This window comes from Arvicola amphibius, chromosome 3, assembly GCF_903992535.2.
Source record: "Arvicola amphibius chromosome 3, mArvAmp1.2, whole genome shotgun sequence".
NCBI classification, from domain to species: domain Eukaryota; kingdom Metazoa; phylum Chordata; class Mammalia; order Rodentia; family Cricetidae; genus Arvicola; species Arvicola amphibius.
The window spans coordinates 177,778,095-177,793,527 of NC_052049.1; the positions used below are offsets into that span (position 1 = coordinate 177,778,095).

Genomic DNA, 15,433 nt, shown 5'->3' on the forward strand with positions numbered 1-15,433 from the left:
ATCATTAGAGATGACTTTAATTATTTACCCATGTATTTATTTTCTAAGTATCTGTATATTAATATCTTCACCTAAGCTTATAAGCCTAATCATCTATAATTAAAATATGATGAAGATAAAATTATTAAATGAGCTGAAAAACACTTTGAATGTTCTCTTGACAATAAATTAAATTTTGAATATGCTTCACTTAAGAAACCATCATCCTACATAGCAAATTTAAATATTCTAATGCAAGAAAAATACTAGAAGCAAGGCATGGAGGTACACTGTGTTTAATCCCAGCAAGAAAGGCAGGGGCAGAGGCAGAGGCAGGTAGGTCTCTTTGAGGTTGAGACAAGTTGGTCTACATAGTGAGTTCAAGGACAGCCATGGTTACATGGTAAGACTTGTCTCAAAAAAAGAAAAATTAGCGAAGGAAGGTGGAAAGAACGATTGGCATTAAACAACATTGGAAAAATCATATATAAATATAAAACCTGTCTTTACCATTAGCATGTTTAAGGTCTGAATCCACAGAAGCAAGAGGCCCAGCAATTCTAGGAATCATAAAACAAAGACCCAAACTTCCCAAAGTTCTATGGTGTAAAGGCAAGCATTCCAATTCAGAATTAGAGTATTTGACTTAGAATCAACGTGAAGGCTGAATAGAGAATGTGTTTGAAAAGCGAATCTGGGCTGGTGAGATGGTTCAGAGGGTAAAGATGGTTGTCATCGATGGGAGAGCTCAACTCCATCCCTGGAACCCCCATGGTAGAAGGAGAAAAGTGACTCCTGCAAGAAGTTGTACTATGACTTTCACATGTGCAACAGGGCATGTGCGCGCGTGCGCGCGCACACACACACACACAGAGTAAATAAAATAAATAAATGTAATTAAAAATTAATCCATATTTATCAAGACCCTCCTTCCATAAGGGAAAGAGATTAGCTGGAAACATATTCTGTCTTCAGTGTAGTTATTAGTTCAATGGCTCAATTATATATATATATATATATATATATATATATATATATAAACACTTTTCATGGTCAGGGATTAATTTGATGAAAAAATAAGTACACCCAGATATGGGAAAATGGAACAGACTTCACAAGGAGTGAACTTAATTGGAATAGCACAAAAGCTCCATTTGAAAGGGTAAAGAAAAACGATAGACAGAGAGAGATGATAATCCACTAAGCAGGGTGTTTAAGTGCTTAACTCTACCCAGAGCTAAACAACATGAAAATGGAAAATCCCCATGTAGAAAATGTGATCAAATAAAAACCAATGAGAATTTCCCTGATACCATTCCCATAACGAATTTTCAGCAGGAAATATAAGCCATGAAGCAATTAGTATGCAGTGGTATTAAGATGAAAGCTAGGAGGTTTTATTGCCTCAAATAAACATTTTCTCAGGGGCCAGTCCTCAGGGTCTGGAGTTCAGTTATTATTTTTGAAATGTTGTCCTAACTATGAGCCCCATAGGGAATTATGCATGGAGGGATTGGAGAGCCATCTTACATCTGTGTACAGATGTTCTAGCCTTTGTGCTTCGATCTCCTTTCCAGTCACCAGGACAAATGTCAGCACCTTTGAGTTGTTGACTTGCTGTCAAATCCAGTGGTAGTTTGGAATACACAGTCTAGAATCACAGGGGGAATCCGACTGTAGCTCTTCTATATTACTATAGACAAATGTATCATCCAGGTACACAGCTGAACTCCAATAAAGACAGAAGAAGACTCGGTGCAGGGTGGGCATGCTTACTAACAGCATTTAGAACTTCCTAGTAGGTACGGTATAGCTATACACCTCCAATATTCCTATGATTAAAGCAACGGCATGGATATCATCTTGTATTCAGGATCCTTATAATAATGGTTATCGGGATGAGGAGCTATTGGTGGTCATGTTTGCTTGTGGTATTTCTTGGAGAGACGCCATTCAACCCCAAACACCTGGGACCACCCACTTTTCCACGCAGCATACACAAGATGCTGCCCAGAAGGATAGGAGGTGACGCCAATCAAACACAAACTGATAGGGAATCTTCCGTCCTAAGTGAAACTTCTCTGCCATCCCCGTCAGAAACACAGGGGACACCGCAGAGGTTGGGATGGAAGAACCCAAGAGTTTCAGGAAAAGGTGGAGTGTCCTGAACACTGTCTTCCAGGCATGACACTGTGGCACAATTGAGGTCACAGACGCTATGATTACCTGCACAAAATGGGGCCTGTCAACATCCTGTCATGGGAGGGGAGGCATATGACACATCCCCCCCCACGAGGATTTATAGGCAGTTAATCGTTGGTGGGAGATGAGAGAATTTTCCCTAAGTGGGTCACTGGGCATGCTCCTGTAAATAACCCCCTACCCTTGCTTTTGTAAGGAGCTCCCGTGAAATTCATTGATTCATCAAAAACAAACCAGCAAGCAAAAAGTGCCTTGGACTCAGGGGAGCAGATTTAGAAGAGGGAGGGGTAACAAGATGGAGGCCGTGAAAGCGTGAGGAAACACTGAGGTTCAATGTGACCAAAACACATTCCACACATGTCTAAAAACGTTATGATGAAGCCCATCCTGTATAATTGGTATCTGCTAATAAAAACATCGAATAAACAAGTGAATAACATGTTGAAAGAGAGGCCGAAACAAACTGGTGGTAAAAACATGACCTTCCTCCACAAGGTCAAATAAGCTTTTATTTGGATTAAACACTACAATACCATATATATCCATTTAAAAAAGAAAACTCTATAGTGTATATAAATTATTCCTTCCATTCCTTAGCTCTCTTCTTCCATTGCAGCTTTGGTACAGTGTGATTTAATTTATATATTTTTTAAATACTTTTAGCATCACAAACTCAACACAAAGTACAAAACTAATCCGAATCAGGGATATTGTAATCTACACAGTGGTATTCAGTGGTAGGAGAAAATCTTACCTTGATGAGTTCATGTCACTAGCTAAGCTACAAAGGCAGACCTAGCAGACATGACGGAGATATGCACCATTAACCAGCTAATGTATGTGTTAGTCTTTGATTAGTTTGTACAGAACACCAGCAGCAGTCCTTTGAGTTTTGAGTGAATACGGAAGTCCTCAGCCAGTTGCGCGCGTCTCCTCCTCCCGTGAAGGCTGTGAGTTACCCTCTGACAAAGTGGCCCGCAGGCAGCCCCAGCTCTCAGAACTTGACCTGCCAGCTTGCGTTACTCAGGCTTGCGCAGTTTGTCCTGCAGCTAGCAGACATGACAGGAACCGTGCTGGAAGGGCAGTGTGGACCCATCAACCTTAGGTTGTTCTGAGGGGTTGGCGGCGTGACGTTACAGTACACAGGCATTCCGGTGGCTGGGAGTGACCCTTGACCTGCCTGGTTGGGCAGCATAATTGACGGTTGGTATGTCTGCTGGGGCACTGCTTGAGAACCTTGGGTCATTGGCACCTGTGTAAGACACAAGCAAAAGTCTGTGTAAAAAGATTGCTTTGATGTGTCCAGGGAAGGGTATGGTGTCAGAAATATCACTCGAGTGCTTGAGTTGGACTTAACAGGTTCATAATCCTGTGCCTATCATTTATCAGTTATTTTCCCTCGGAGAAAGTCACTCAATCTGGCTGACTGTATGAATGGTGGCATGTCTTATAATCCATTGTACCACATTCACAAGTATCCTGGGATGCAGGTAGCCCATAGGCCATAGGTTGCATGTGGAGGATGGATACCATTTGGGTAAGTATATCTCTGTTGGAAATAAAAAATAAAAACTGGAAGTATGGCAAGGACATATCCCAGGAGGCAGCAGATGTTGCGATGTGTGAACTCTTAAGAGTCTGCTTCCCATCTTCCCGCTCTTCCTCCCCTGCCTTTTTTCTTGGCCCCAGGACAGTATCTGGATACCCCTCTAGCTTTCTCTCGGTGTGCAAAACCATTCCCCTTTCTGGTTTCATGGGAGGTAGCTTGGAGCCTTCTTTAGGATGGAGGGGCTTTTGTCCAGGTAGAAGGGGTGAGTCAGCTTCTTTAAACCTAGGGCACCCAGCACAGCTAAACTGAATGACCAAACCTTACTTGCTCCTCATTTCTTCTCCTAGAAGGCTTTTCAGGTGACAAACTCTGAAAGCATACATCACTTGTGTTAAAGATTCAGGTTGCCCTGTTCTGGGAATGGGCTCGTGCTGGCATTATTGTGCTTTAGATGCATCCGGGATGACCTTTAAATATCTGTAATAACTTGAAACTGGGGTAGAAGGAAGTTTACTTGAGTGAATACAAAAAAAACCATATTTGGTTTTCTATCAAATATCATTTTAATAGAGTGCCCAAAGGGTCTCCCTGTATAGAATACTAATAAAGGATTTCCTTCTATGAATAGGAAGTTTATATGGAAACAAATTCAGTTTAGCATTGAAAAGCCCAGACATTTGGAATGGCACCTGCACAATTTTTCTCCTTCTATATCTCAATCCAAGTCAACTGATGTGTGGACGTGTCAGGAATCCATGACCCTACTAACTGCCCTCCACAGGGAACGTCCTGCAGTGTTTACTCTGGAAAGTGGGAGCTTGTGGCGGTCAGGTGGGGGGGGGGCTTTTCCTGCTGCTGGCACGCACCTGATAAGAAGACATGGTTGGGTAGGAGACCATCACGCCCTGTACTGGGGTTCCTTGCTGATTGCTCATCACACCCTGGCCATGAGGTGACTGCTGTACTCCCATCAGGCCTTGGAAGCCCTGCTGACCAGTCAAGACTGGCTGGTAACCTGCAAAAGGTAAGAGAGAGAGAAAAAAGAGCCTTCTGAATGGATTGTAAGAGGCTGGAACAGAGAGAGTTTGAGGCATTGCTCAGGGTGCGAGCACTTGTGAGTCTCAGACATCACAGTTTCCATGCAGTGATTATGCTATCCAGGTGTTTGTTTCCTGAGAATGAAAAGTTTTCTAAAAGAATCTCAAGGCATGGACAATAGCACGGTTTCAAAAGGTCTACTGACATTTCCATTGCTACATAAAACAACCCAATGAAAAGCTTCTAATATTTCTGTTATTACAAAGAATGGCCCAGTGAAAACCCCCTGACATTTCCAATGCTGCATAGGATACTAAAAAAAAAAAAAAAAAAAAAAAAAAAAAAAAAAAACACCTGACATTTCTATTGTTATGTAGAATTGTCTAATGAAAACCTAGTATTTCTATTGTTACAAAGACTTGTCCAAGGAGCATATGTGGCTATGATTAATTCTTCATTACACAGAGGCCTCTCTTGACATCATAAATTACAGCATTCCTGTTTGGCTTCTTCAACGATCTCACTAATTTCAGATGATTACGGATGTTTTAGTTTAAATAACTGCTTCCCTTAGCTTCCCAGTCTTCCAAGCTAGTTTCATGTATGTAGATACCGCCAAACACGCTTTTCACATAGTCTACCTGGTCATGTTCTACATGAACAAAATGACTCCCTGTGCTGAACAATTTAACATGCACTGGAGAAAATGTGTCAGCAGAGAAAAGAATACTGTATCTTTATTCTGTTCAACAACTCACTCCCAAGAGAACATTCTAGTAAAGTACCCAATAAACAGTCATGAACACTCATGGGATAGTATAGAATACAATATTTTTTTAAATGATATGTTTTTGTTCATTTGTTAGTTGGCCTTCTTTTCTTTCTTTTTCTAAGTGATAAAGCAGATTTGATCTATTCATTCTTGTCCTCAAAACAGGTAGTTCAAAATGCATTGTAAAAAACGATAAAGAACCGTTCCTATAAACTTTGAAGAGAGTTACGATTTAGATAGGTTGATACGGTGGTAAATAAACACACAGCTTCAGCCCCTGCTGTAAAATAAGGTGTGTCCAGCGCTTATACAATGTACAACACCGAGAAATTGAGGATGAGAGAGGAGACTCTTACCACAGACACTGAGAGAAGTTGTACAACCTGATTCTAAAAATGAAACAAGAATGCAGAACGCACATACATTGTTAATAAATGCCACGCATTGCGTACTTGTGAATGCTGCGACTTCATAGTGAGGAAAGACAAAATTATAGCCCTTTGTGGAAGTAACCACTTGGCTGTATAAATATACATCTTCATTTCTATCAGAAATAATCATGGGAAGGTGGCTGCAGGAAGTCACTGAGTTAAAAGCCCAGTCCTATTCTCCAGATCGATTTGGAGCAAAGTGTTGGTAAGGGGGGGCGGTAGATAACAAGCTGGGATAGGTCCAGTCGGGAGGTCTGCTCAGTGCCTACAGGCAGAGGTTGAATCTGCCTGTTTCTAAAGGCATCTTTTATCCCGTGTGTCCTCTTATTTTTTATTCCCACTGCACACCCTGTTTATTATCACAAAAGTTTTAAACACCGCTTCTCAAAAGGTCTCGGTACAGAGGTGTTCAAGTCCATTTTTTAAAAAGATGGTTTCTGTGGTCTTCACCCTCCATTCTAACTCACGTATTCAGTGGCCATGTAGTTTACATCAGGAGGTCTGGCAGGGGGTAGATGCCTTGCAAGCAGGAGGACCTGAGCTCAACCCCTAGAATTGTTGTTCAAAAGAAGCAAATCTTACAGACACTTGTAAACTCAGGGCTAGGGAGGCAGAGAAAGGCAGATCCCGGTTGCTGCCTTTCCAGCCTAGTCTGAGGGTGATTCCCAGGCCAGCGAAGGACACTAAATTAAAAAGAAAAGCAGTAACACCTGAAGAATCACACACACACACACACACACACACACACACACACACACAAAGAGAGAGAGAGAAAGAGAGAGAGAGAGAGAGAGAGAACCTACATACACAAAAGACACATTTCCTGAAAAGACAATCTAAGACTATGTTACCATTTCATCTGATTTCTTTGTAGCACACATTGTTGCACACATAAGAAAATAACTCGATATTGTTGTGGAAGAGTTATGATCATTTATGAGCTGTATTCTTCCTTACCATTTGGTTTTGTAGCAGAGAGCAGGCAATGTGAACTCACTGACAAGGTTATACCACTGGGAGTATTGTAGCAGAGGCCCATTTCTGCCTGGAAACCGAGGGCAATCTTTTAATATTCAGGATCTCAATGGATCTTTTACTGACTATGTGTAGCCGCTGGAAGAGTGGTTCTCAACCTGTGGGTCGTGACCCCTTGTGGTTGTTGAATGACCCTTTCACGAGGGTCACCTAAGACTATTAGAAAACACAGATATTTACAATACGGTTCATAAAGTAGGAAAATTGCAGTTATGAAGTAGCAATGAAAATAATCTTATGGTTGGGGTCACCACAACACCAGGAACTGTATTAAAAGCGTCACAGCGTTAGGAAGGTTGAGAGCCACTGCTCTAGGTAATCAAACACATGAGGAGCAGAGGAGCCGTGAAGAAGATGAGGCGAGAGGAACGAGGGAGACAGAGGTCTAAGGTCCAAAGCTTAGTTACATGTTTGCTGATCGACCTCCCTCACCCTTCCACAGAGTCACTGTGTTAAAATAAATACATAAAGTGGTGCGGCTGAGAAGAGATTTATCCACCAGCACCATTGCTAAAGGGAAACTAAGGGGAAGGGGAAAGAACAGAGAAAGAACAGGGGTGTAAAGATGTTGAGGGGTTGTGTGGTAGACAGAGGGAGGGAGGGAGGAAGGGAGGAAGGGAAGGAAGGAGAGAGGGAGAAGGAATTCCTTTGTATAAAAATAAAGGTAATCTTCAAGGACAGGCAAAGTGTGTGGGGCTGCCCCATCTCCACATAGGGCACAGCCGCCTGCAAAGCTGCACAGCCTTCATGGGTGCACAGGTGCAGCGACATGCAACCTCTCCCTCCCCAGGCCTCATCCCGGGATGATTTGTGAGAGCTGGCATTTGGTTATGCATAGCAATATGCTAGCAGCTCCGCACCCGGGTCCCACAGCAAACACACTTAAGGCAAATAAGGATTTATGGGGGAGGGGGTCTTCAATTTGAGATGAAAACTGAAGTGTAAGGGAGGCTCAATTTATATTCATGAATCCCATTCGCTTCTCAATTCGCTCTCTAGGCAAGAACTTTCCATCTGGAATGGTTTAATTGGAGGTACCCATTTCTTTAAATTATGCCAGGGAAGGTGGGCTATGGAGGGGTCCCTGTGACAGGAGGCTGCTGGGAATGTAAGCTGAGCTCCTGTGCAGATGCAGAGATCTAAAAATAACATAGTGCTGACCCAAGAATGAACCAGCAGCTTCTGCCTGGGACAGCCTTTGTCTGAGGCAGAGATGGCAGAGCCCCGGCAGCCTGCTTATCTTGCCGGCTCAAATGAAAAATGTGTTCCAGTTTGTCAGTTGGTAGCTGTGAAATGGTCGCTCTTTCATATTTATTGAGGATTAGTCAGCCATCATACATCTTAAACAGAGGATAAAAGGCAACACCCTTCTGCCTGATGGGCTTGCTCCGGAAATGATGAAGACATTAGCTGTTTTGATTATTTTATACTCTGTCAAGATTGATTCAATTTTCAAGTCACGTGTGCCATTTTTTTTTTTTCTGAAAGTGAAAAGGTTAAGGGTGGATGGCTGCCTCCCGGCCACCAGAGAACAACTCTCCTGAGTGGAGACTTTGCAGAGTGGACAAGTCTGCTCCTTGCAAATCTGAGAACCGAAAAAGGGCTTAAAGTGCACGAGAGGTTGAATGCTCGGGATCATTTGAGGGACTGGTTAATCATCACATAAAAGTTTGTCCTGATGCAATACACCGAAAGCTTGGACTGTAAAATGATCTATACGATACATCGTTGCGACTGATACTTTAACTCTTACTTAAAGGCTCAGCTACAGGGAACACTCTGGAAATGAATGAAAGACCCACAGTAGCCATCATTTGGGGACTTGGGTTAAGCCTGCTGCTGTTGACTGGAAACTAGAAGTCAGGAGAGTGGCAAGAGAATGAACTTCTCAGAAAGTTAGTTCTGGCTATCTTAATCTCCCCAAGCAGTATGGTGTACATGTTGAGCTAGCAGTGAAGTATTTTTAAAGTGGTAGGATGTCTTTTTCCAGTGTTAGTTAACAGTCTGTGTAATACAATGATTTTTCCTAACTAGGGTGATGGCTCAGTGAGTAGAGTATTTGCCATGCCAGTGTGAGGACCAAGGCTCTGATCCCCAGAACCTACATAAATGCTGGGTAGGCAATATTCTGTCAAAGTAGAGACAGGGTATCCTGAAGCAGGCTGGCTAGCAAGACATCTGTGAGCTCTGGGTTTCCATAGAGAGGCCCCGCCTCAATGAACAGAGTGGGCATGAATTGAAAACGACTTCCAATGTTGACCTTTGGCCTTGACATGCATGTACACACACGTACACCTATACCCGCACAAACACATACTCATGCATATACACCATACCGTTATCCCAGCAGAGCCAAGATACATATATCCCTATATTCCCAAGGAACTGCCTCTGGAAAAGCTTGCTTCTGAATTCAAACTCTGTGCTTTTGTCTAAGGTGTATAGAAGGGTCACAGAAGTTCTGAAAACGGCAAAGTTAGTTATGAACATGCAGACAAACTGCTTATCTCGAACCGGCCCCTCCTTTTGTAAATTTTCATCATTTTCTGGTTCTTGGCTCTGATGGACTCTTCCAAGTCTTCCACTGCTTTGAAATCATCCATGATTAGTCAGCCATATGTGTTGATCACCCAGGCTCAGGCCAAGAGTGAGTTAAGTGCTTTGGCATGATGCTGCAGAATCCTGAGAAGCAGTAACTATCATGAAACACCTTTTATGGAAAATGATGACTTGCAAAGATATAATAAATCATTAAGGACTCGGAGCTACTCTGAGAGAGAACTAGAATTTATGCTGTAACTTCTGACCCTGCAACCTCATGCTTTCTCTCTCAGTGGAATTACTATTTATTATGCAGGCATCCCCCTCTCTTGTAGCTAACATAATCTCTCTCATGTGGCAGGTATTCAATGACCATTTGGTACATTAATTGTTTTCTCAATAGTTAAAACGGTTAGATGAAGAAAAGAATTATGGCCCACAGTTTTTGAACAAGATGCTCTTCGTATGAAAGAAAATCAAAGCTGAAACATGATTTCCTTGTGAAAACCAACTCTTAGCACTAAATAACTGTGCTGCAGGATAGCTATGCAGATGGTGGGACAGTGGGTGGACCCTTGGATGGGAGAATGAGGTTGCTGGCTATTCAAATAAACAGATCACACTCTGAAGATCTTGGAAGAGCAAGCAAGGCAAACTTCAGTTTCATTCTGCTGCACCCTTAAACTGACCAAAAGCAACTTAAGGAAAGGAGTTTATAGACCCAAGTTCTGTCCACCACAGAGGGGAAACTGAGGTAGAAACTTGGCAGCTATTCATGTAACATCCATAGTCAAAGCAAAGAGAAGTGAATGCATCCATGCTGCCTGCTTGCTTGCTGCTTATGTTTAACCAATTTTTGCATTCTTAACAACCCATGAAAGGATACTGCCCATATTCATGATGGATCTTCCTACCTCAATTAAGAATCGGGACGATCTCTCACAGGTTCCCCCACAGGCCAAACTGATCCAGGTATTCCTCAACTGAGGCCCTCTTCTTAGGTTGTATCAAGTTGACAGTTAAAACTATCACAGATAGTTAATGCTGTGTGATATCCACTCAGTCTAAACTCTCCTGGACAACTGGTTAACTCTAGGAAGAACACTTGGCTGGTGGAGATGCAGGCAGTATTCATAGGATTTTGAGGGCAAATATAGGTGGGAGAAAGAGGAGAAACGAGGATGTGCAAAGCAACCTAGGTCATCAGATGAAGGACTGGGAAAAACAAATGCCTCCCCATCCCAGGCCGCTGGAAGAGCTTTGTGTTTTGGGGCATATGCTGTTGCTATCTAGTCTCACTGTGTGGATTCTGTCATTTCACCAGAGGCTGCATCCCTACAACACAAAGCCAGTCCCAGCTCAGCAGCCACAGTCTTTGTTCCAGGGGGCTGTGGACAAAGAGTACAGGATGTAGCTTTATAGTGCAGTATAGCTGTGGGCTCCTGAGGTGGACCAGCACCTTATGCCTCAGAGAGGAGAGCAGCCTTTGGGCATTGAACTGGAAGACATCTTCACCTACATCCTGCATGAGGAGGTCAGCAGCCCAAGGTTCCCCAGATGTATCTGACTTCACTGTTTTTCGATGACACTATCCAATTCTAGCACACACTCCGGGGGGCCAGTCCCCCATCCCACCCCCAGTCTAACAAGCCAGTCCAGGGGAAAAGCAAGCTTTGAGTTTCTCTGAGACATTTTGCTCCATGCCGTCTGCAGGTACATGTGATTCAAGACCCATGTCTGGCCTTCTAGAGGAGGAAGCAGACTATAGGAGACTGCCTTTTCCTTTTGTGCTGCTGAAGCCCATTAGGAGCGGCTCCTTCTTTGATATAAATGCCCTCTTTCACCTTACTTATTGGTAGTCTCTGCATCCATTCCCTTCCTTTCCCTTGATATTTATTATTTAGTGGCCTGATTCCTCAGGAAGGAGGCGCCTTGACTTGGGAGGCGCTTGCATGGGAATGTGTGATGCTCAGGCCCCTCCTGCACAGACCCACCCTGTCCTAATGACTTTGAAGGGAGCCATGACAGGTCTAAGTGGAGCCAGACTTCCTGAAGAGTCGCTTCTCTCCTCACTTGCTCCTTTCCTCATTAGCTTTCATCCTTCACAGTGAGTAATTCTTAAAAGCCTCTTTACTGTCCCCCGAGAACAACCATGCACAGGTCATTGTCTGATGGCAGCACACATCAGAGGAGCCGTCCTATTACTGCCAGCCCGGGGGCCTCCTCCCCGCAATTACACTACCCTGATCCGCGTTATCACAAATACAAAGCTGGGCTCCTTTCTCTCTTTTCTTTTCTTTCTCTCTTTCTCTTCCTTAAATCAGGGCAAACATGAGAGACATTGTTAAATGACTAGAGGAATGGATCATGCGCAGAATTTCAATGAAGGCTCCGAGGGAAGCAGAGCTGAATTCCGTTTTAAATGGAAGAGGCTGTCATATTATTGAAGTCATTCTCTGAACTTTCCTGGCCCAGAGTGTTGCGCTGACAGCCGAAGAGCTCCAGCAATCCGGAGGGAGGAAAGCTGCCTGCAAGACTCGCCAACATTTTACTTTCTTAATGAGGGTAGAGGCTCAGAGGACAACGCGGCGTTCCTGTGTCTCACCTGGCCCCGCTAATTATGATGCTGCACGCTTGTCGGGTGGGGCGCAGGACACTGAACCACACAGAAGGAGCAGTTCCCACAGACAACTGGGGGCGGGGTCAAGAGGAAGATGGAGGAGGCTATGGCAACTGGCCCCTTGGTGCCTGTTTCCACAGATTTTTATCCCATTGGTCAGTAGGCTACAAGCCATGAGGTCAGCATTACTGACCATCTGTATGGCTACAGAGTATAAAAGTGTAGCCAGCCCTGGCTGGCCACCTGAAGGTAAGTTCTACATTAACAGATTCACCACTATGCATGACCACAACTGAGAAGCTCTTTCTTAGGTAACAAGTAATATCTCAAAAGGACCCCTTGGGTCTAAGCAGACAGCTCAGTTGATAAAGCTTTTTCTGTGCCGGTGTGAGGCCCAGAGTTCAGATCCTCAGAGCCCATATATAACCTGGGAGGGCATGAGCAGGCCACCAGCAATGCCAGCATTTAGGATTTGGAGGCAGGAGAGTCTCTAGGCAACCTGGCTAGCTGAGCTAGCCAAATCAGGAAGCTATGGTCTCTGAGAGAAACTGCCGCAGTAAATAACGGGAAAAACAACCAAGAGTCAAACTTGCTGTCAGAGTCCATTCTCTACAGTCATGTACTCATGTGCACGTGCAGGCACACACAGACACACACACAAGAACACATATACATACACACACAGGCATATCATATGTGTGGGAGCACATATGCAAAAATGCTCTTTGATATAAGGAATCTTTGTATGTTATTATTTGCCAGCAATTAAATAGAGCATCTTGTTCATTTCCAGACTAATAGGACTAGATCCCAAATGCTGAACTAGTGGAAGACTTAACAATAACATTGGTTTCTGTTACTAGGCAGCCCCATCAAGGAGCAGGGGTAGAGACAACGATGATAGGAGCCTAGGTAGAGGTGGTAGGAGCGGGTGAGACACACACACACACTTCGGAAGTGTCCCATCAGGGACAGTCATCTGTGAGATCCACCAAGGTTGTACGCTTGAGGGACATGGAAGAAGGCTAACTGGCTTTATGTTAACACCAATTGCCAGTGACCTCAAGGAAGCTCCCCCTGCTAGTCCTGCCCCTTCTCTCTTACATGTGTTGGTGACTGAATGAATGTCTGGACTTGAGCTTGCTAGGAAAGCCAAGTGCTTTGCCACCGAACTAAATCCTCTCTCCCAGGAAGCTTCTGTGTATCCAAGAAGGGGCAGTCCCTATTGACCACACTTGCCAATTTCCCTGGAGCAAATATTCTTACAGCTGCTGGATTCAAACTATAAAGGGTTTAGAAACAAGTTGGCACAATTCCTGAATATTTAAAAAAAATATGATTTATTGAGCATATATATATATATATATATATATATATATATATATATATATATCTCCATGTATGCATTCTTGTGTGGGGTGTGCACATGTGTGCTGTACACCTTATGTGTGTGAGCATGTGGAGAGAGGACAACCTCAGGAGCAGCTCCTCAGCAGCCATGCACCTTATTTTTGAGGTAGAATTTTTCAATGGCCTGAAGTTCCTCAATAAGGGTAGTCTGGCTGGTCACTGATCCCTGGGAATCTGCCCATTTCCCTCTCCTTGGGACTGGGATAACACGCTTATACTAAGACATCTGCTTTATTTATTTATTTATTTATTTATTTATTTATTTTATTTTTTTTTAAGACATCTGCTTTCTGATCTGGGTTCTGGAAGTTTGAACTCAGGTCCCCATGCTTATGGAGTGAGAATTGGCGCTCATGAGTCTCTTCAGTTAGACAGTCCCTGATGTTTTAACAGTGGCTCTGACTCACCTCCATCCTAATAATGTCTGTGTCAAGCAACCTTGTTTTTCCTTCACTTCAACTTCTGCTATTTCTATCTTCCTTCCTCCAATGTATTGATTGTTCTTTGCCATTTAACATCTGAGTTACCATAGTAGCCACTCCCAGGGTTTATATGAGGGCTGGAGAAGGCACTAATCAGATATGGATGGGAAGGTGGAGAAGGAGAGAAAAGTAGGACCACATCTCAGACTCCGGGGGCCACTGAAGAAAAGACTACTCTCGCAGGGTGTCGGGATGGACAGCAACTAATAGAAGGCTTCCAGGTGATTCTTTGACTAGCCCTTGTATGCAGAGGCTTCAAACTCGTCCCCTGCAAAGTCCTTTCCAGCTGAAGTTTTTTTCAGACTTGACTCAGAACTTACAGGTATATAAAGTCAGTACACCAAACATCTGTTGATAATAAACCATAAATAAAATTCTTTAAAGTTTTTCATTATATAAACAACTATTATGTCTATTACAGATGAAAGAAAACTCCTATACTGATGATATGGCATGCTTGCTTATGAAAACCATCCAAAGGTATTCTAATGTGATGCCTATATCTGGAGGAATGACAACAGGAAAATATTAAAAGTCTTTGTTTTCTGTAATTAAAGCATCATATTTCTATAAGAGCAAAAACTTTGTATGTACAGTCAAAACACTGCCACTTATAACATGCCATGGTCTAGAATCTGAGCCAAAGTGTAGCGGTGTGAATGATGTTCAATGAGGTGATGGTTTTCACGAAGCCTGCATGTTGTCTGTTGACAGCCAAGGCTTCAGTGAAGTGAAGCTGTGTGAGGTAACATAGGTGAGCACTGTCAGAAAACTCTTGCATTCACTCCACACTTGATGCTGAGTTCATTTTTGTCCTTGTAAACCCATAATTCTATTGCCACCCGTGAGTTACACAACCCACTCTGGGCCAGTTAAGTGATGCCATGATTCACAACTGAAGAAGTTTCTACCCAGAAGGTGAGCAGAAAATGCTAATGGTATGAAGTGGGAAGAATTGGGACCCCCACGTGCAAAGGCCAGAGATGTGAGAAATAAGTTCAAAGGTGGTTAGATGCAGGGAGGGACGATGAAGAGGACAGAAGTGGAATCAGGCTCACACTGCGGGGCCTTAAACACTGCATGATAAAATGAGATCTAACACTGAAAGACCTGATCAGTATGCAGAGTGGGCATGAGGATACAAATGGAGCAGTGAAATGATGGGAAAGTTTATAAAGATAGCCCTGAATCCATCCAAGAGGCAGAGTTGAAGGCTGGAAGTCTATGGGGACAACAATAACCCAAGAGAAACAATGAAGACAAGAAAGCTGAGCCAGGGTAGGAGCGGTAGCAATTAGGAGCATCCAAGGGATGCTCAGAATGTGAGGTGTTGTGGCCTGTGACCCAGGGACAGAAAGAAAGTAGAGAAGGAAC

General features: G+C 43.4%; 1 protein-coding gene across 9 annotated transcripts in view; it reads right to left on the reverse strand.

The window, feature by feature from the left end:
• Positions 1–2,651: 2,651 nt before the first annotated feature.
• Positions 2,652–15,433, reverse strand: part of Arpp21 (cAMP regulated phosphoprotein 21) — a 142,747-nt gene continuing 129,965 nt past the window's right edge. For all 9 annotated transcript variants that reach the window (XM_038321389.1, XM_038321392.1, XM_038321396.1 and 6 more), the window contains 2 exons: positions 4,597–4,745; positions 2,652–3,433 (listed from right to left, as the gene is read on the reverse strand). In XM_038321389.1, the coding sequence (XP_038177317.1) occupies positions 3,176–3,433; positions 4,597–4,745 (407 nt within the window). In that variant the 3' untranslated portion in view covers positions 2,652–3,175. The remainder of the gene's footprint in view (positions 3,434–4,596; positions 4,746–15,433) is intronic.